At 39.7% G+C, this 23,434-nt stretch overlaps 1 protein-coding gene across 1 annotated transcript in view; it reads right to left on the bottom strand.

Moving 5' to 3' along the window:
- The window catches only part of ANKRD28 (ankyrin repeat domain 28), a 116,047-nt gene extending 92,820 nt beyond the window's left edge, over positions 1–23,227 (bottom strand). The window contains exon 1 of the mRNA XM_079300147.1: positions 23,092–23,227. Coding sequence (XP_079156273.1) covers positions 23,092–23,118 — 27 coding nt within the window. The 5' untranslated portion in view covers positions 23,119–23,227. The remainder of the gene's footprint in view (positions 1–23,091) is intronic.
- Positions 23,228–23,434: the final 207 nt, after the last annotated feature.

Below are 23,434 nucleotides of genomic sequence, written 5' to 3'. Positions count from 1 at the left end.
CCTCTTTCACTAGGTTTAAATATATCGCATATCACATCATATCACATGTTGGATATATTTTACAGGAATACCTCAGAAGTAAACTTTTGAAGTATGCTGAAACTGTTGCCATAGTTTACTGAGGCAAACAAAACTGTACCTTCGGTAATTAATTTTTTTCTTTTGCAAAATAAGAAGCACAGCTGACATACTGATAGGCCAATACTTCAGGACAGAACTGGCAGCACAGTCAGCAACACGTGACTATTTCCTGTGCCAGAGAGGAGATCTCTGGAAGCTTCTATGTATTTATATAAACAGTTTTAGTCTTTACTGCTATTAGGTTTTACTGACGGATTTCCTCTCTATGGACCAAAACAAGTGAATCACTGTTTTCCCCTCCTCCTTTACACGTGATATTTACAAAAATCGTAGCTTTCACAGATGCCTCCCTTCCACCTGAGGAGCGGCAAAAGGGGAGAGCAGGGAGAAAGCCTCAACAGATTCAGCTTCCATAGTTAAGAGGAGGTATAGAATGCAAATGGAAAGGTAACAGCTGTGGCAAGCAAGTACAGAACAATCTAAAATAACTGCATGATTACAACATTGTTTAGATGACTCTTAATGATAAATTAATTAGTCAGGTCAAAAGACAATCCCTCAGTTACCTTTCCAAACTGGGCAGAGTAGCCCAGTGACATATTCAGCCCCAGCAGAAACAAGAACAAAGAGGGACTACTGCTGTAGTTACATGTCCCCAGTGTTTTCTTTGTGCTGTCACTGCATTTACCTTACTGTACCATAAGCTGACCTACAGAGAACAAGTGGTAGAAAGCTAAAACTGTTTTTTGCTAATTCAGCCCCCAAACTTGCCTGCTGTAAGATCTACTGAACAGTGCAAGAGGACAGCCAGGAAACTCCCAAGGGAGGGATATAAAGGGAGACTACCTTTTCTAGCAAAAGGTTGAAGTTTTAAGTCTTTTTAAACAGCAGTTAGGATGAGTTTGTTAATCTGTGCAGATGTACCTGGGCTACTGGTCTCATTTACAAATCAGACCTTTAATCATATTCCCAAATAATGCTGTAAATAAAGTCTAAAATGTCTTAACTTTCTTAGAAAGAAAGTGTAATTTCAGTGCTCAGCAATTATTACAGCGCTCAAGTCTGTAAGAATCAGAAGAGTATAAACAATCAGTGGAAATGCATCATCTTTTCTCCAATTTCTGCACCATCATTCCTGTCCACACACAGCGTGGACCAGCAGGTCAAGCAGACAGCACACCTCTGATGTGTGAGCCACACAAGAGCAGCAATATCAAGCCTTGTCACTTGGTGGCAGCACACCAAAGAAAACCAAAACATTTGAACAAGACCACAAAACTCCTTCCCAGCCAACACATACTACTTTAATATCTCTCCTACAAGAGCCAGAATTCCTGGAAGGCTCTAGTCACTTCACATATTTAATGTAGGCACCTAAATTTTTAAGGCTACTGACTTCACATTCAAGGAGACACCAAAGGCTCAAAATTAAAAGAGCTTTATTTCAGTCTTTTTGACATGTTTAGAGGTTCACCTATCTCCACTAAAATTGCCAGAAACAGTCTAAACAGAATTCCCAAACAGGTGCAAGGCTGAGCAAGCAAACAGAAGCAATACTTGAAAGCCTGACATCCCAACAGTTCCTACAAACTGAACAACATAGGGGACTCTGAGTCACATCTGGATTTCATGCCATCAGAAGAGGCCTGACAACACACCAGAAAATTCATTACAGTCCTACATCTTTTCCACCAGCTGAAACTCTTGCCAGCATCACACATGAAAGGCAACACCACACACAGTAAGTACCCAACAGTGCTATTGTAGTCAGTGACAATGAACGAGAACTGATAGTCTCTACCCACTTAAATAATTGATGTTAAGCAAAGGTTAGATTTAATTAAATTAGTAATATTTAATAACAATTAAATAATTTAGCAAATGCTTTCAAGAAACATTTGAAACTACTACTTCTGAAGCAGGAAAGAGATGCAATGAGAACACAAAGATTTGCTGACTTCCTTCTTCTCTGAGTAATGTAGAAAAGGGTCATTTATCAAGGGGGCAACAGCATCTTTTCTCTCAAACTGGTCTGCTACACACAGATGTACAAAGACATACAAACTATACAATGTCTTATTTCTGTAACCACATGATAAACAGCTTTGTTTTGCACTATTTGTAATCTACATGCCAAATTTACTAACAAAAGCTTAACATATGCTATCACATCACTAACACACAAGTTGCAATGACAGTTCTATTTTGTCTATATTAGATGTTTATTAGTATAACTACAAGATTTAAAAGACAGTCATTTCTTATTAATGACCCCAAACAAAAGCAACTAACTAAGTCTTTATAGTACTGAGGGCTGTTTGTACCAAACATAAGATGATATTATCCAAACAAGTGATTTCTGGAATAAAGAATTTGAGCTTAAAAGTGCAGTCTACTCCTATGCAAGCTTCAGGGAGATAAAGCCATCAGTTTAAGCCAAGCATTAGGAAGTAGGTATGACCTGAACCACAGAGGATTGACTGCAATAGTTAAAAATACTAAATAAATTCAACTTGAGAAGGAAAGCTCTCCCTTCTTTCCCCCTACCTAACCAAATAGCTTACTGCTGTCTATACACATGCAGTCTGGTAGGACCCTTCAATTTTATCAGCTTCATTAAAACAGCACTTTCAGTGGGACACACATGAAACAACAGCCTAATCCAGCATCACAGCAAGGAGATAAAATGGAGACCAAGGGAGAGAGATGAAAGTGAACACAGAAAGCAAGAGAAGCACAGCAGCAGTTTGCCATCAGAGGGAGTACGAGCCTTAAACAAGAGTGTTCAGCTTCCAGGTGGGAGCAGACACACAGATCTGTGGTTGTGAACACCTACACAGGATTAAGGGAGGGCAGGTCCTCCAAATTCTCATTGAAAAACAGCACGCATGTGGAAGAGCTGCAAGAAATTTTTTTTGTTGAAAAACAGAGCTGCTATACTATTTTTATAAATAGAAAGACATAGCCATGGGACAATGAAAAACAACTTCAAAGGTTTGCCCATCTAAACTACTGACATTAAAAAAAAAGTTAGGAAAATGTGCTCCCAATATTTTTTTTTCAGTAAACTTACTTCCTTCAAAAGTAAAAAAAAACAACATTCTATAATCACAACATGGAATTTGATTTTGGGCCTCACTGAAATGAAAAGAGAAACACTAAACAAATAAGGCAGGTGATCATATATCAACCTGCACTTTATCCCAAACTCTCAGCTCCACTTCAGTGCTGTTCAGTGCCAAGCATGCCTTCAACACACTGCATGCTCCTCAACATTACCTGTAAGAGCAGATCTTCAGCTGAGGCATGGAGAAAAGAGAGGTGAATGATTCTGTGTAAAAAGAAATAATATTCCACCACTTCCACCACCACAAGTTTCTAAGATTTCTTTTTATCTCTTTTCCTAAAGAGGCAAGATAAACCATTCAGCATATTCAAGACTGCCAGACAAGGTCTAGACAACAATGAAGTCCTATCAGACCCACTCTGTTTCAGAAGGAAAAATGTTTGCCCATTTATCCGTGTCCCAAGTTGCAGAATACACTAACTTCCCCACACACTAGGAAAAAACATCTCTCTATATTCCAGAGGTACTAAAAAAGTAGCAGAGTAGGTCTACAGTACTTCAGTCCAAACAATGGAGTCATTCATTTCCTCATCCATTTTTCCTATTTAAAAGTGGTCTCAGCAAAATCAGCAGAAGTCTGGCATCTTTTAAAAATAGTGTCCACTGCATTTTTTAGATAGGGAAAACAAAAAAGGAGACTGCTTCCCTAATTTTAAAAGGAAGGTGAAGTAAAATCTGAATCATAGAAAAATAACTCCTGTTGGGTGGGGAGAGGGAAACACTTTTTCTTAGGAATCAAAAGCTGGAGGCACATACTTGGTGTTAAGTACTTCGCCTGCTTAGGACAAGTGTAAATGAGTCATACCATCTGTACTCACATTCAAATGATAGTCTGGCAAGATAGCAGGGATAACACAAAGCAATATGACGCTCTGTTCTTAATGCTATGGATGCAGTTAAGCTGGGGAATAGAGGGAGACTTAGCAGCTAAACTAAGAACTACCTACAGTGACAGACACTGAACACCTTACTCTCTGAATTTATAATTAGTTGTAGAATGCCACACGGAAATCTATAGTATAGACGTACCTACAAACTCACATATAACAATACTGCAGAGGCTGATTAATGCTGTATTTCACATTAATATTTCTATCTCACAGAATAATGCAGAGATGCTCAAAGTATAAATAGACTGGAGCAAGAAGTCATTGTGGAACATCAATAATTCAGAGAGAAGCTATTTAAGATAACCATTTGTTATAGAGACAAGACCAAATGCATTGACTACAAAATAACAACATGAAAACAACATAATCAACACTGGCAAGCAGCTTTCTGAAGCAAGTTATGCTGAGCAGACCAAAAGCAATAACCGCATTGGAAAAAGCAAGGAGCTCACAAAGACACAGTGTGAGACTAATCTCAGTAAAGGTGGGGGAAGGCTCATCCAAAAAGATGACTCAGGGCAGTGTCTGAGAGGGCAGATGAAGCCATCACCAGCGTCTGGAGCAACAAGCCACAGAAAGCTGCTATTCCCAAAACAGCTGGGTGGGTGGGGGAGCCAAACTCATGGAAGTCATAACCAAGGCTTATCATGAAACAAATCACTAATATTGGAAAAATGTGCCAAGTTCAGGTTTCTTCAGTATTCTTTTAAAAAGACCTGGAAAGTCAAACTACATGGAAGGCTGAGATTACCAACATTATTTTAGTTGTCATAGATGCAGTGTATTTTAAAGTACAAAACAAAGTTTTACTTTGGATCTCAGGATATGTAACTTAACATATATATAACAAATATATATAACACTGAACCCTCCATCTTTTACATCTGATGAGTCAGTGGTACCAAATGATGCTAAAGACTGTTTCAATGTAGCACAGAGTTTATTTATCATGGTTACATATAAACTAGAGTACTTCCATGAAGGACAAGTTCTTCCCAAGATACTTCTGGATATCTCGGGGGCTGGAAGGAGAATAGACATCTATCTGCTATTCCAAAATCCTTGCAGTTATTTGTCTATGTTTATACCAAGCTTTGAGGAGCACAAAATGTACAAATAATTTTAAATTATATCTCACTTTCTTCTCGTTTTCATGCCTTCACCTTTTAATTATATTATTGTATTTTCGATCTTAAAAAAAAGATCACTGATGCACTTACATTGGTTTACTTACTCAATCCTCTAATTTTTTTCTTGGTTAAAACCAGGCATATTATTTCAGAGCATTCTGGAGTTTATAGTAACAGCATTTACAACTCCCAGCAGGTTTAGCAGCAGCAGAGATTTGCAAGGATGTCTGCCCCAAATAATCACAGTTCACAAGAAGGTACACTACCATAAAATCAACACCATTAACATACACATGCACCTGTGAGCTGAGTTGATTTGAGGGAAAGGAGGATTTGAGGGGGTAGGAGGATGCTATCCCTTACTATTTCCTCAGTGACTACTATTTACCAAGGACAACCACACAGAGGAGACTCACAAGCAAACAAAGCAGTAATTCACACAGTTTCATTCTGAATCAGCAGAACTGTCAGAGATCATGGCAAAAGTATTAGACTATTTTTAAATAAAAGTAAATTAAAAACCAGATTTCATTATGAATCAGCAGAACTGTCAGAGATCATGGCAAAAGTATTAGACCATTTTTAAATAAAAGTAAATTAAAAAACAGATTTAATAGTTCTCCTGATGTTGAATCTGACTCTGTGATTTGCTATTCAGATAAAAGCTTTGAGCTTGAACAGCTCCCTGGCATAAAACAAGAGGTGAAATAATGAACTGACAAGCCTGAAGACTTGTGAACCTATGAAGCATCCCAAATGACATAAGTGAAAACACGTGTTGATCCTCTGATGTTCACACCACTGTTATAAATGAAAAATGATGAAAGCAGAAGAGGAATAAGGTGCTCTAACAATTCCAGAAACCTTTACCTACATGTTATTTCAGCACCTGCACATGTATAATTTCAAAGAATATCTACACAGAAAGCTGTATCAACACTGAAAATTTTTATGATATACTTGGAAATGACACACCTTAAAAAAATACAAACAGAAACCACTGCAGCTCAGATCCCACTATGGCCTTTACTTTCACAATTCTTTAAGCACTTCAGAGAATTTCCATTAAAAAATTTGGGAAGAAAGCAAAGCAAACAGAAGATGAATTCTGATCGAACTTAACATCAAAAGGGACAGATAGACAATAGCATTGCTCCTCTTATTGCTTCCTCAGCTTCCAAGCTGAGGGAAGAAATCTTTACATTTCACACATCTTTTAGCGAGGTAATTATCTGGATAAAAATAAGGTAGTGTGCTATGAGTCACAGCAGTTCACACATAAATCAACCCATTAAGAAACTTCACAACCAGAACAGACTTCTTTAGAACCTACAGCTAATCTCCAAAAACACTGTACATAAGACCAGAAAAGAGTAATGCTTCCCAGTCTGAACAGATGCCTGTCACATTCAAAGAGAAATACAAATCAAGAAGTGATGTTCATACATTAAAATCAGAAAAAAGCAACCAAAGAGTTAAAACCCTCAGATCATGACTGTGGAACAGAGACTTTCTAATATGCAGCTGTGACATATTTCAGAACATCTATGGGAAGACAGCAGTTAAAAATGGATGTTATGTAGAGTGAAGAAAGAATTGCACACTTTAGGTATCTGCCAAGGCACAAAGATTAGACTTGATCAATAGTATTTATAAGATAGCAGGGTGGCAGTTTGTGAGATAACCTTTTACCAGCACACCACCTTTAAGAAATTGTTTCTTGGTTCATGGGTTTTAATAATCATTATTTAATTTTCATGTGTCTGAATTATAACATTTCCACTCCACCTAATACAAGAGTAGGAAAAACAGCAAGAAGGAATAGGAGTATTTTAGAAAATATGCATCCATCAGATAGAATGATAAAACCTGAATGCTATTTTCAAACAAAAAAATATGCATTTGCAAAGTTAAGTTACAGGCATAAAAAAGAATGCCTGCTGAAAACATTCTGCTCATGCACTAACAGGAACAAACCATCATAAGTAAAAACTTTCTTGGAGTTGTTTCACCCTCCCTAAAAGGAAAACAGTACCTTTAAAGAGAATATTTTTAGATTAATTTTTGAAAGCAAAAATAGAAGTGCATCCAAATGGCCTCACTGGATCTTTAATGAGGAAGTGCCATTTATGCACAGGGAATAACAGTACATGCAGTCATTTCTCTATTCCCAGGGACAGCAATGAAAATGGCAACTAACTGTCTTCTTCATCCTATTGATTAGGCCTTTTAAGAAAAAGATTGGAAAACACAGCAAAATATATGAAACAATCTTTGAATATATATAAGAGTCTGCAATTTCATATAAACACTAGCACATGGAGTGGTGCTGTCCTATCAGTCTTGAGGCCATTGTAACAGGACAAAACCACGTTTTTAAAATGGGACAGAAGAAGAGTCAGAATTCACTTGGAACAGAGGCATTCCACATAGGGGTGTCTGAACAAAGCTTTGAGATTTTAACAGCTCAATGATACACAGCTTTCATTCCCCAAAATGCAAAACAGTTAAAGAGACAGTAGACTCAGAGACACATTTCCACATACGGATGTAGCAGCACTTCACCTTACAAGAGGCAGAAATCAGACAACTGTAAATCAAATATTTGAGTAAAAAACAAGATCCACATCTTCCACTTCACTGTAATTCCACAGGAAACACAGAGGGTACTACCACACACTTTAGGACTTTCTTATCCCAGGGAAAAATCCAGTTTCTTGGACCTGTTTGGCCTGTTTGCCATATGGCCAAGCATCTCCTTTATGTTCACTCTGTAAACTGTTTAAAGCTTGAATCATGACTGCCACTTCCACATAAATGCACGAGGAAAACTGGCAACCTTACCTGCTATGCACAAGTGCCACAGCAGATTCCACTACATCAATACAGCCTGCAAAGGGAAGAAAATCAGATACCTCTGACTGCTAGAAGTCAGTCACCTTCTCTATCTGACCTGAAAACTGCTGTACATAAATAAGAGCACAATTTTGGAGTTCAGCAAGATCTGGTCATTATAGGGGGAAAAAAAAGAGTAAATTAAAAAAAAAAAAAAAAAAAAAAAAAATTACATTTCACAGATAGTGGAATACTTCAAGCAATGAGAAAAAAGACATTACCTGTTACAGCTAAGTCCACTTGCACAGTGGACACAGACATCCCTAGGAAAATTAATTCCAGCCAAGTAATGCCTTCAATCTAAAGCAGATCACATAAACCAAACTAAGATCTTGCTCAGTTAAAGTGCCATTATACTGACTAAATAAAATTCACTTCCAAAGTACATTTGCCTACCTACAATTATCTAGATGCAATGCTCTTAAAAACAAACAAACAAGTCAGATTTTTCTTGACAGACAGGAACCCAAGAATTGTGCCACATGAAGATATCAAGTTCTTCACTTCTTCAGGGTGAATATAGGGGCCAGATGGGAAAAGATTGTGAGAATACATCTCCTCTTACAAGGAGAGACTGTGGGAGCTGGACCTGTTAGGTTAGAGTAGACAGAGAGAGGACCTCATCAATAATTACAAATATCTTAAAGGTGGGTGCCAAGAGGATGGTTGCCAGACTCTTTCCAGCAGTGCACAGTGACACGACAAGGAGCAGTGTCCATAAACCAAACCACAAGAAGTTTCACCTCAACACAAGGAACACCTTTTCATTGAGGTGGCAGAGCACTGGAACAGGCTGCCCAGACAGGTCATGGGGCTCCCTCTTCAGAGACATTTAAAACTCACCTGAGTGTGTTTCTGTGCCACCTGCTCTGTGTGACTCTGCCTTGGGAGGGGTTGGACTGATCATCTCCAGAGGCCATTTCCAACCCTAGTGATAGGAAGACAACCTTCCAAACACAGAACAGCAAAATGATGTGCACTAAACAGGGTGTAATCCAGCACACCAAAACCTGACACAAAAGAAACTCCTCATTATTCTAGCATCTCTCCACAATATCAGTGCAATGTTTTATTTGGTCCTGAATGCTTAAATCCCTCCACAGGGAGAAGACAAGCAAGCTACCGCTAAATAAGATCACCAGTTCTAACATTCTTCAGAACAGACAGCTAATTGCTTTACTAATACTTTTTCAACTAATCTATACCTGTGTTCAGAAGAAAGGCAGACCTGGGCAAACCAAAGTGAGTTATCTTGGGTTCTATTTTTGCTTTTTGGATGCACTAAAATAGCACAACCTTTAAATAGCAGTAACCTTTATACCTCATTAATTACTTTAATGCACGAATTACTTTACTTTTATTACTTCTGCTATACTTTTTAATTTGTGATTTTATCAGAGCAGCTAACAAAATAATAAAAAAAATTAAGTTGTTTTAATTACAAGTGCCACTAATTAAAATCTTCCAAAAACATCTTGAGTTAAGTAGTCTACAGTATTTCCTTCATGCAACAACAGTTAATGAGCTGAATCAATGACTTGGGATTGGCCATAAAGCCTGTCAAAATTTTAGATTAGCACAGTTCTGTCAGACTTCAGTTCATACAAGAAGCTTCTCTTTTTCCCAGCTTCTTCTGGTTTTCAACACTGAACAGACCAATTAAGAGGAGTAATTGTAAAGAAAATACCATTTGTTCCAGAAGAGGCTACTGGCTAATGCAGCTTTCAAACACTGAGCTTACACAAACTCGTTCCAAGTGCTTAGCTCATGACTTCCGTCCGTGAAGCAGTTTGAATTCAATCTTCTGGCAACAAATATATACTACTTAAGAGTTATTTTTTATAATTCTTTGAAAGCAAGCAGATGCTATACATAAATCTTAGCAAGTCATATTCATATCTTTTCCTAATGTAATTTTTAAATCAAAAATTTCCCTGTCCTGTTCCCTTCGTACTCAAACTTGAACATTCCCTTGAAGTTCCCACAATCCATGCCAATAAACCACACTGAAAATAGATTAACCTTTTGTCTAGTCTTATCACTGAGAACCTTTGTACAACATAATACAAAAAGCACAACAAAAAGTACTCTCTATCTCCTAAAAAGCAAGGAACATAAAGTACAGAATAATGAGAAATTTGTCATAAATGTAATTTAATTTGCAGTACTGTCTCTGATTTTTAAACACTAACAGCTACATAACACAGGTATTCTCAAAAATTTGCACACTTATAGTAACTTGATTTATTTCAGCATAGCAAAAAAGAATCTGCTAGCCTCTCATATTCTGTCCTCTTACCAAGAAAACCTATAATCTTACATTTAGGTAAACTGTTTTAAGTATCAAACTATGTTTCTTATTAACACTGTGCAAAATAGTTCTTTAATGTTTGTCATTCTCATTCCCTCTTCCCACCCTTCCCCCATTCCTATGGTCATTTGCTTATGTTTTACATTTTTATGTCACCCATCTGGGTTTTGACACCTACTAGAAGCAGCATAATATCACCTATAATCTCACAGCAGAGACAGCTGACCTACTCAGAAAGCAGCCCCTGAACAGCTACCTAATACTGTCAGGCTAAAATTAAATAAAAAAAATTAAATGGTGGTGATGACTAGCTTCAAGAACCACCCTTAAGTAGGGGCTGTAATCTAAGTCCTCACAAACATACAGGTGATATGTAGGCAACTGTTTGTTTGGAAACTGTTCAGAATCATTTTATTATACCCTTATTTGCCAAAGTAATTATTCCCAATGCATTCTCACAGCCAAAAGACATGCCTAATTTGTTTCTTTTTTCTTGTAAACAAAGCTTTGTAGTTTTACCATTGCTTATTCCAGAAAATAAAACCAGTCAGATGAATGAATAGCTGCATCCACAGCCCACTGAATTAAACATTTTTGCAGCACAATCAAACTGAGAAACAGAGGAGCAGTCTAAAAGAAGGAATAGTCCACCTTGATAAGGTTTTCATTAATGGCAATTCAAAATGTTATCTTCTCTAGTTGCTGATAAAAGTATTTGCACAACCAGTGTGCTTATGTTGTGGTAATCATACAACTACACGAGGTGATATGTGGAATATAAAACACTATTATTTTTTGTTTCCACTTCCTATTGAGCTGAGCTGAAAAATTTTCTTCTATTCCAGAAGGTTGCAGTTTAATCTCAGACTGACATGCTTCACTTAATTACTATTTGTAGAGTTTATTGCAACGTAGGCATTTTTTCTATGAGTATGTTTTCTTACAAGGTATTTCCCCACCCCAAGCATATATCTCTGTGCAGGGAGATTGAAGGATCACTAGTCACAACATGCATGACTCCAAGCCATCACTGGATGGTGTCTAAGAATTACAGATGCACACATAAGAAGCATAAATGTTGAAGGGCCGTCTATCCATACATGTTTCTATGAGGAAAAAAAGGCTACAGCAATTTCAGACTGCTTTTGGCATATGGTTTTCAGGTAACTGGATTATCTGAATGTGGTCTTATACTTTCACTGCAACCTCCTGAGAAGAGATGGAAGGCAATGGTGTCATTTTCAGCGCTTCAGATGTAAAACTGACTGGTAGAGCATGTAATCACCCTAAGCAGGGGAAAAAGCAACTTTAAAATGCTGCAGGAAAATTGACACGCTGTTGTCAGATTGGAGATGAGGAAAAGCAGAGGATCCTGACAGGCAGCACATGTGGTAAACAGTGGAACTTTTCTTCTTTCAAAGTTTTCAGTCAATGTAAGTCAACTTGTTATAACGAGAAGCAGACTTCTAAAGACCCTAGTTCTTATACATTTAAAGAGGAATTCACAACCACACTCAAACCCTAGAACAATCAAGAACCAGAGAAGAAAATCAAGCCTGTTATTGAGTTTCAAAAACACATTCTAAGAAGTTTAATACCAACAGCATGAAAGTTACTCAGAAAGGTCCAAGGTAGATCATACACAAGTTTCTCCACTCATCCCCAGCCCCCAGACCAAAGGACACACAGGAGACACATCATCTGTGATTACAGGACTTCTGACACAAAGACAGACAGTAGAGTAAGTTTATCTGATCCAAAACAGTCCTTTCTACTTCCTACTTAGGAAAACTGTCAATGAACAAGTTCACAGTCCTAAACTGACCTAAATAATTTGCCTTTCCCCTCTCTTTTCACTACTTGGCAGAAAAAAATAATGAGAGACTGCTTAAGCTCAGCTACCACCTAATATCAAACCATGGCCTTAGGCAGGAGATTAGAAGCCAGTGAATTTCAACCATTATTGTTAGAAACCTTGCAAATGAAAAAATAAAACTAAAAACCCAAGGAGAAGCACATCATTAAACTCCATCCTAAAGTTACTGAACTCTAACCTTTAATGAAAATTTACCTACTCCACTGGCTTAAAAGAACAGGGTTGATTCGGGCAAGGTACTCCATTTCTCTCACACACAGTCCTACTCTACACCAGAAACACATTTGCATTCAGTAGTTCATGTATCTGTATTTCCTTCTCCTGTCTGTCAGCTGAAAATGTTGGCCTTCACTGTGGTAGATAATTTCCAAGTCACATAATTAGCATATTTTGGCTGTTAATTAACCTCTTAAAAGAAAAACAGAATTACAAAAAAAAGTATATCCTAATGTTTCTGTCAGTATTTAACCTTGCTTGTTACAGGCCATTTTTGTTGTTTCTTATCTAGTGAAAAAAATCAAGGCAGTGCAAATACACACCAAAGAAGTTGCCACCTTATTTCTGCAGCCATTCCACTCAGTGTAAAGTAAGAACCTGGCATTCTCAGCAGGCATCCCGTGACAACCCAGCACTTCCCAGGCAGGCTGCATGACACTGCACTCCACACAAGAGCAGGTCATGAAACCTCGAGGTCAAATGATGTCATTCCAACAATTCCTCCTCGTTTCTTCAATTATCCTACTTTTACAGGTTACTGTTCCCAAAAACAAGGCATCAGTGTCAGGCATCATAAAAGAAACACTAGTGTGTAAGTCAATCATATATGTATGACTACATATATGTTAAAAACCCCCAAAAAACAAACACCAGGCTTTCTGGAAACATCTAAGCCACCTGTATGTCAGTAAAGGTAATAAGGGTTGCCACATGGAAGGTTGAACATGGAAGGCTGAGCTGCAGCAGACACTTCTGAGATCTTTTCTGCAGGCACATTTATCCTCTCTTTGGGTTCAGTTCACCGTGTCCAACTGCTGCCACCAGATCGAGCTTCCAGCCCACAGGTTTTACTTGTGCTTGTGGCCATTATGGAGGCAAAGAGCTAATTTTCTAAAGAACTTACTCCAGAATGACAGCTCCCAAAATACTCTGCTACACCTCCAATCAACACGAGGAAAGCACTGCTAATACTGGTGTGGCAAACTTTCAGCGACAGGGAGCTGAACTTCCCTGGCAGCCTCCACAGCACCGCTGGCACTGCTGTCCCTCCCCTCCTTCAAACAGATACTGTTTCTGTGGCTTATGCAAGCTCCAGCCAGAGCTTTATAGAAGGAAACGTATCTGGCTGCTCCCCCATGGAAGGGGTGGGATGTCCAGACAGGAAACCACAGTGATACCTCACATGTGTGGGGTATTTTGTACAGCCAGACAACAACAAGGATAAAATGCAAATCAACAGGTTTTTAACAGTCATGGCAATTTTTCTGCAAAATTCTTCTAATATTTGTGGACACAGACTCATGAACTATGGAGCTTATTCTTGAATTATGTATGAAGAAAGTTTAATACCTAAATGATTATGAAAGCAGTTTTAACACATGCAGAGTATTGCAGAAATTTTATCAACCTTCAGGTATGAAAACCCCATAAATAATCTGTTCAAATGCATGCTATAATAAATATCACATTTTTTTAACAATTATAGCTTGTTAGATGTTGAGAGTTTAAAAAAAAAAAAAAAAAAATAAAGCGCAAATTCAAGATGTGCAGAGTCAAAGTTGTTTCAGAGATAAAAGATATGGCTGCATGTAGCTACATTTGCCCTTCCAAAATAACAAATTTGATATACTTGATCCAAAAACACTTTTTACATCTCTGGGTGTAGAAAAACAGCAGGAGGCATCCTCTTCCGTGTATTATTCACCATGTTAGTTTGAGATTATAGATGTTGTGAAAGTCCCCTTCCTGTGCTGTAAAAAGGTGCAGTAGGTAGAAAAAGGAATCACTATCTTCAAGTCATTGCAAACACAGCTCCACAGGGTAGCTGGACAGCTGTTGGTTTTTTGGATGATCCTTGACTATGAAACTTGAAGTTCATCAGAAGAGCATTGCTGTCCATTGATGCTGACAAACTGTGATATCCCAACCATTCCCCTCCTCCTGGTTCTCTCTGCTGTTTTATAAATTCTCTCTTCACCATTCCTTTTCATTCTCATCATGAAAACATTCAAAGAACTCTCTTGAGCTCTGTTTCTTATGGACAAGATTAACTTGACTATTTACATCCCTGATTGCAGTAATTATAATTTGCTAAACTTATGGTAAAAAATAGAGAAATGTCTATGGACAAGTCATAAAATATTCTTTACTTAAAAGGTTTTATGTTAATAGATTTACCATTCTGCAATCTAAGTAGTGTTAGATAACAAACTTTACATGGTCCTGTGTTTGTGGATGGAAAGAAACCACAAACAATGTCAGTGGGTGGGAGTGGAAGAAATAAATGAGCTGGCTGGTTACTACAGGATCAAGACTGTTGCAGGTCAATAATTGCCTTTGCAGTCTTGCAGGTAACAGAAGAAGAGAAAGTGTTCTTCTACAAGTACTCCTTAACACTGAAAATTATCCTCCAGAATGAAAGAGCACTGTTTAAAAAAAAAAAAAAAAAGGTAATAGACAGCAGAGCTATAAAACAAAATATGGCACCTGGAACTGAGACAAGGAGCAAAGGAAATAAAATCCATCAGGCAGTACCATTACAGGGTTCTGATTTGGCTGCACAGCAACACAGTATTAAGCATAAGACCTCTTTCTATCGATCCTCATGTTTTAGCAAACACAGCAAGAACAGAACAAAACTCTGCAGTTAGAAAGGGACAGAGGACAGAGATGGGGAATTCCATTAACATCCTGTTTCTGAAGCAACCCTCTACCATGACTTGGGACATTGCACTAATTTGAAACAATGAGTAACAATGTAACCAGAAAAACAATGTTAGCATTTTGTTTTTCATTCTCCCCTGATTTTATATCCTTCATTTTAACCTACCAACAATACTTTGTGGGGACACACTGGTGAGTGAATGAAATGTAAGCAGACACTACACAGAGATCTGAGGCAGGAAAGACAAATCGAGTGCCTGAGATGAAAAAAAAAGGTACTTGAATAGATTTCCTGCCCACTCTCATGAGCAAGTGACAGAAGAAGCAGATGACCTGAAGATGGGACAGGAAAGCAGAGAATACAAATTACCCCAAACATGGCACAAAACTTAGTCATCAGCGACGGATTTAAATTATTTAATTATTTATTAGTTATAGATTATGTTAGTCTATAAATAACTGCAGAACTTCCTGAAAATGTTTTCCACTGCCCCCAGGTGAGCTGTCTATGACACAAGTAGCTCCTTCATCTAAGACTGGGTAGATCCCTTGTCTATTATGCTGCAGGCTGCTTGATGACCAGGTTCCTGATGGAAGGTTCAACTTCCTCCTTTGTCCTCCTATTTTATTTTGATAGCTCCATCTGTGCTGGTCCCCAGATGGAGCTATCAAAATAAAATAGGAGGACAAACAACAAAATCTTGAAATAGAACATGGATTCTTCATGATTGCTAGAAGTTCTGTAAGCTGTAAAATAGGCATATTTTGGTCTCAATGCTTTAACTGTAATTTAATTTTAATTTTGTCCTGACTGTTCTTGCTTGTGCTCCCTTCTCTTCCTTCATTAAGGCAGTGCTGTATCATCACTTTGCCGAAGTAAAAAAAAAAAAAAAAAAAATCTAGATGCATCCATGCTTTCTTTTGTGCACCAGATGGAAGCAGGAGGTACAGGACTTCAGCACAAAGTGAGAAAGTGAGAGTGGACCTTAAGTATAATTGCATGACTGCAAAATGGCCAATAATGACTTATAGGCAAATGCTCATCATCTTGAATTAGAAAGGCCATTAAGTGAAGTTCATTGTCTAAGAATATGGAAATATCAAACATTTAGGATGACTTCACAACAGTTCAAAACACCATCAGAATTAGACTTAGGTCATGTAAACAGGCAATTACCTAAAACACCTGAACACTCAGAAAGGTTTAATATGAGTCAATTACAATAACTTGTAAACATTTTCACCCTCATCCCTGTAAATTTAGTTCTGAAGTTCAACACCATAAGCTTAAATTGGTTTTTACTTTTTTTTTTTTTACCAGACCCCAAGCATTAGAATAGGCAGACCTCTGCTTCATACTTCTCAAATTTATATACCATTTCACTAATTTGCTGAGAAAAATACTTGTTCTCAGGCTGCCCTAAACAGGTAGACTCTATTCATGTAGAAAACAATCTACTTACATAGTACTGTTCACTCAATTCACATACTTCACTGTAGAGATATACAATGAAAATCTCAGATTATATTCAATTCATAGTAAAGAGCATCTCACTCTTTAAGGACAGAAGTCAACAGCTAAATCATTAGCTTCAGCTAACAAGCGGTTTTTTAAACTTACAAGAATGTTACAAACCAGCTATGTTGTCCCTCTTTAATTTGCATATCACTTCCTCTTTATCTCTCTGCACCCACACAGCTGGCTACAAGTCTCATCTTCCCTTCTCTCTCAACTACTCAGTCCCACCACTGTTACACTCACTCTGATTTCTGTGCTGAAATGGGTCAGTGCTGTATAATTCATCAACACCAGAATCACAACTGAATTACCAGAGCTAAACCGCTGTATTGCCACCCCCTGGGGAGAGTGCTAATGTCTACTAAGGAAAGAGTAACATTCCCTGATACTTTGCTTAAATATTAGGATTCTCTTCTCATTTGTGCAAAGCAGAACACCGAGACACCTTATTTCAGATGCATCTTCAAATGGCAGATAAGAACTTGTCCTCCACCCCCAACAATGAAAGGAAAACAAACCTCCCAAAAATCAGCACAGTAAGCATGCTCCCAGTGATGTACTGCTTTGTTTACTTTTTTATTGATGTGAAATGTTCTGCGATTAGCACTGTGATATAGGTTATTTAAACACAAACATTATAAATAACTTTGAAACAGTTAGTCACTGTAACTAAGGCAACAAGTCTCCCACTCAATTTCCAGAAATAGGAGTAAGGAATAGAGGTAAGAACAAAGTAAAAAGTTGGAAGAAGCAAGAAAACAAATCATCAGATACTAGTTTGACCTCAGGATGGCTCAGCTGATTAGAGAAAAATATCAGGTATGGCAAATGAGAAACAAATTTGCTGACAAAAGAAGCGGAGAATATGAAGTATATAATAACAAATACACTTAATATCAATAATCTTATTTCACAACCCATTTCAGTTGGTTGCAACAACCATAGGAATCTGGGAAAATAACAATCCATGTCAGATAGCAGATTGCTAGTTCAGAGTCTCAACAGCTACTAGTTTCCTACTTTTTTTCCCATCTTTTTTTGTGGATGCTAAAGAGTCACTTCTTCATAGAGACATGCACATTTGCCTCATTCTTCCCTGATACTTCCCTCCAAATAATGGTCAGAAACCTTCGATGCTATCTACATGAATAGACCTTTATATGCTCACAGAAGGCTGCTGAGTTAACAGGATCCGCCTTAAGGATCTGACTGCAGAATCAAGGCTTGCTTTGTTTCTCCCCCACCTTTTTTTTTTCTCTTTCTTCTTTTAAAAGGTTTATTTTCTTGAGTGAGGAGAACTGCTTGTTCACAAGTCAAAAGTTCCCAAGTTATCATGGGGCAATCTGATCCCCCCAAACGAACACGTGGTAGAACCAGGTTCTCTCAATACGTTCTAATGGAAGGGCTGGTAATTACTGTATAAAACAAGATAAACAGAGTTCAGGTTACTCAGAGTTGTCCATCAGCTAGAGAAACTTATCTTCTCAGCACATGTAAGTTTTTAGCCTGGGAACAAGAGAACTAACAGTAAGACTCCAGGTGGCTTGGTAAGAACTACAATTTCTTAATTTAATTATCTTGTATACAGTTTGAAAAGATTCGATGTAATTTTAGGAAGAACATATGATGGACATCAGAGCAAGGAGTTGGTTCTTAGCTATTACAATATTCATTAAACAAATTACTGGGTTTGTTAAAAGAAGAGTAACTTTAAAGTAACGTCTATCAAAAAATTCAAAAATAAACACACATCTCATTAGTCTACATCTGAACAGAATTTGTAGAGCAATACCACATAATTCCATTCCCACCCGATCCCTCCCTCATCGAACAGCAGCAGCTCCTTTTCATCACCACAGGAGACCATTCCTCCTCTTAGTGTAACAAGGAACTAGTTGGGACATTTATTCTTGGCATGAATTCTAAAAGAATGAAGTCTAACGCTGGCAGTAATGAAAATAGCAACCATAGCAGCATTCAGAGCATTCACTATGACACTGCAAACATTTGTTTAACTGCCAATTGAACAAGATCCATCTTAGCTAAGAGAAAGATATAAATGGGCAATAAAGAAGTCAGTGCTCTCACTGTTCAAGGACTTTAAAGATAAGTGGTCATTCTAATATCCTCATGCAGTTGTTCCTACTTAGATCCTTACCACTCATATCTGACTTCTGGAAATAAATGCACTGCCCCAAGCACAGACTAGCAGTCAGTCATACAGGAAAATCCCATACAAAACCTTTTCAAATGCCCATCACTATTAGCCCTAAGACATCTTCCTATTACAGATTTAAGATTCTGAGAAAATGGGAAATGCACAATATTAAAACTATGAGGTACTGAAAGAAAAAAATAAAGCTTTACCAAATACAATGACACTACATCCAATTAATTTTGAAAGAAATAGTTATATAGCTGCAAAACTAAAGAAAACAAGCCAGTTTTGATTAATTTTATGCCTTTCAACAAAATTCTGCTGAGATGTAGGCTTATGTGAGCCTAAAAGATGACCTGTAGGCACATATGCAGGTCAGACTTGTAACAGAAAAGGAAAAAAATCCCTGGGCTGTTGGGCAATCCAAATTTCACCTCCACACTAAGAAAAACTAAGCTGCCAATGACTCCTTAGGTGTAAGAGAGACTAATTCACAACCCCTCAAAGTGAGAATTTATCTATTCTGAGAAACAGCTAATGTACCTAGAAACTACGATTGCATAACAAAAGCCCCAGAAGATACTTAGCTTTCACAGTTAGCTGCACAGAGGTGAGAGGGCTTTGACACAGGAGACCAAGGCATGTCACTATAGATACCCACAAGCAAGTTACTCCTTTTTTTCCCCGACCCCATACTTTCCCTTCCACACACTCCCCAAAACAGGGAAAAAAAAAAAAAAAAAGAAAGGAAAAAATTTTGTGATAAAACATTAGTGACCCTTGATCTAAACTGGACTGGCATTGCAGTTTCTTACAGCAGTGTAACACAAAATTTCAGGGAGAAAAACTTTTCTAGGCTTCATCCTACTCAGCATTTTTGTAGTTAAAGCAGCATATCATCTAGAAGAACCTGGTATACAAGCACCAATATATGAAGACAATACAAAAGCAAACAAACTTAAGAGCCAATACCTCAATTATAATGAACGTTTACCATATTTTTCATCTCTACATTGAACAGTCTAACATTCAGAATTTGCAACTTGCTTCCTTTGTTATTAAAGAACAGCTGCAAAACACTGCACAAAAACCCAAGAGCAATGAGACCAATCCATAGCTTCTAATTTGACACTTGAATGATTGCTTTTCTATACCTGAGTTACAGTTCACTATTGAGCATTACAGGTATCAGCTTTGCACAACAGAGTTCAATTTAGCTTTAAATGCAATTTTTGCAAACATAGCTTATGAGTTTTTTTGATACCTGATGTACTTTGAAAGCAAACATAAGTCATTTCTGAAAGTGGAGTGTACACCCTCAATTATGTCAAAACTTTGAAATATATTCTTACCTGGTAGGATGGCAAAGCAATAAAGCCCAAGTAGTGGATAATGTACTGGCTGCCTGGTTATTGAACCCAAGGAAAGGCCTACTTTTCTCAGTGCATGGAAAACCTGTATTCTGAAGGTTAAATGTGTCAAATCAGCCTCCATAGACAAACAAATATTTGAGCTTCACAAACACATTAAGCATCTGCAGGATCAAAGTTTTGTTTATCAGGTACTAAGTAAATTAAATCAAGCAAGCAGAACTGGGATTTCACCTCTGAGCTCAACTAAGAGCCTCAGAGCAGAATTTCTCATCTCGTTGTAACTTCCCAAACACTGCTTTTACACTAGCCTGCAGTAACTCGAAAAACTAAGCAAGTGCAAGAAAACACTAAGCTTCTTGTATGGCAGAAGTCTGCCTGTCCCCAGCATAATTCTGACATTTAACACAGAGCCCTCCTACATTATTAAAGAATAAAATCAACAGGTTCATGCACAATTTGGAAAAACAATCTTGATAGTTACATATAAGTAACATTTTATTTAGTAAAATTTTTGTTTCAGAAAGTTATTAATCTGACAGTTGGAGAAAGAAACTAGCAAATCACTTCCCTTCTTCATACCAGCTGAGCAGTACAAACAACAGAGCAGCCTTTGCACCTCCCTGTGAAACACAGCCACCACTGAAGACAGAGTCATACAAGGACTACAAATACACAAGGCAGCTTTATTCTAACCAAACACTATAGAGCAAACCATATGTTTCAAGCAAACAAGAAGCATGTTTCATGAAGAGGAACACCTCTACTCCCATACAGTACCACAGGTTGGTTTTCACAGAGAGCAGGTGGTGCCACACTCTCAGCACAGCATCCCATCCTCATGTCAAGACATCCTGCAGCACTCTGCAACACTGACCTGCAGAAATGCTCTGCAACAGCTAAAGCTGAGGGATTTCATGCTAACATCACTCCTCATGACTTTCTGGCATTCTTACACAGTTATAACAGAATTCAGTTTGAAATAACTGATTTGTCAAGCAACTGACACTTTAGCAGCAGCAATGCAGCTGCTGCTAAAAATCACTCCCTCTACAAAAGACTGTCCAAAACCAGTATTCCCTTCCTTCCTTCCCTAGCACCCTCTACTTTACGTGAAATAATATTTCAATTCCCACTGTATCAATTCACCTTTACAAATCTGTGAAGCCTCTAAAAAATCCACCTTGTACTACTTCTGGATTAAAACTTGCATTATGACAGAACCTGAAAGCATTACTTTGTCAAACCAATGGTCCCACACAGTCTAATATTTCACTTCAACATCTGTCAATAGCAGGATTCTTCCCAGCAGAAAAGTTCTGAAACACAGTACTTTCGTGTTAACACATTGATAATGGGAGTTTTTGCTAATTATTTCACAATGATTACTTGCAGAAGGGTTGTAGTTCTTGGTTTTAACAGAGAGCTTATTTAATAGAAGAGATGAACTTATTTCTGTGGGAAGTCTCCCATAGAAGAACAGCAAAAAAAATCCTGAAAGGAAACCTAACTCAAAGGACACTAAGTATTTCAGATCCACAGTTGCTGCTGGTTCATAGATGAGGTTCTAAAGCAACATGAGACTTCACAAAGTTTACATACAACACAGCAGAACATAAGAGATCCCAGCCCCATGTCACCCAACGCCTTAGAACAAAATCCCGAGGGATCATGCAACCTTAGGTGTGAAAGCGCAGATGTGTATGTAGCTAATGAAAGGGCTGGCAGGTAAGGATGGGCTGATACTGATCAGCATAACAAACAGACACAGGATACCAGCTGCCTAACCACCCCCAAGTTTCTGCAGGCTTTTTTTCTGCGGGGCTTTTTTTGTTTTGTTTTTTTGGAAGGGGTGGGGTCTTCAAGTGTTACAGTTGGTTATCTTTAAGGAAGAGTAACAAGGAGACCCACAGCAGGATGTATGAGTTTTTTAGACGGAATTTGGCCTTACACATATGAAAGCACGATAAAACACCATTCCTACGAAACATCTTTTCATAGGCGGCAAACTGGCAGCGCAGACCCTCCCACCTTTGTATCCTGATACCGCACAGGAGACAATAGGTAGGACAGGGGAGACACCAGGAAAGGACAGAGCAGCGAAGACAAGTATTTTTCACCAGCTGGATGGAAAGCGAAGAGGCTGGCAGACAAAGAAGGGTGTGATGCGACGAGAGCAACAACCCACTGAGGGCACCAAGAACCTCCTTCGCCCTCAGGAGGGGAGCGCGGGCTCGGCGCAGGTCTGTCAAAACCGCGGGAGGCGAAACCCACGGCGGCCGAACAAAAGATTTTACAGGCCTGGAAGGGAAAGGTGCAGGGACGAGCAGGCGGCTCCCGGGCACGTGAAAGTGCGCAGGGCCGGGTCCGGGTCCGGGGAGCGCCGCCAGCTCCAGCTGCAGCTCCCGGGCAGGCTCCAGGTCGATCCCCTCACACCGGCCGGTCCCTCAGGCCCGGGCACGCCGGTGCAGACACCCCAAGCGGGCGCGGGGCAGGGCTGGAGCCTCAGACCCACCGCCATCACCCTCCCGGGCTCCCTTTGGCTCCGGGGCGGGGGCTCGGCAGGGACCCGCCGGCGAGGCGAGCGGCGGGCGGGCTGCGGCGGCCACCTGTTCGGCCCGGTACCTGCGGCGACGGCGGACCCGCCCGCCCCGCGGGGGCTCCGGCGCCGCACCGGGCGCACATGGCGCCTCCCACCCAGCCCGGACCCCGGCGGCGGCAGCAGCCATGCTGCCTCCCGCTGCCTCCCGCCTGTCACCCGCGCACGCACGGCACCCCGCGGCGGCGGAGGGCGCGCCCGGCGGCAGCGGGGCGGGAGGAGAGGGGAAGGGAAGGGAAGCTCGGGAATCCCCACCTGCTCGCGGAGTTTCAGGAACACCATGGCGAGCGCGCGCCGCCGCCTCCGCCCGCCGCCAACGACTCCCGGCTCCGCGCGCCGCGCGGCCACGCCCCCCCGCCGCCACCGCCCGCGCGCCGGCCGCGCCCCCGGACACGCCTCCCGCGCCCGCCGCCGCGCGCCGGGGCCGCGCGCCCTGCCCCGCCGGGGGTGAGGTCTCATTGAGCCCCGCCCCCGGCCCCGCCCCGCCGCCCGCGCTCCCCGGCAGCTTCCTGAATGAACCCGCCCGTCCGCCCGCACCACCAAGGGCCTCGCTGATTGGCCCTCGGGAGGCGGGGCAGAGTAAGGGCGGCGCTGATTG

This window comes from Erithacus rubecula (genome assembly GCF_903797595.1).
Source record: "Erithacus rubecula genome assembly, chromosome: 3".
NCBI lineage: Eukaryota > Metazoa > Chordata > Aves > Passeriformes > Muscicapidae > Erithacus > Erithacus rubecula.
This window is presented reverse-complemented; position numbering and strand designations above follow the sequence as displayed.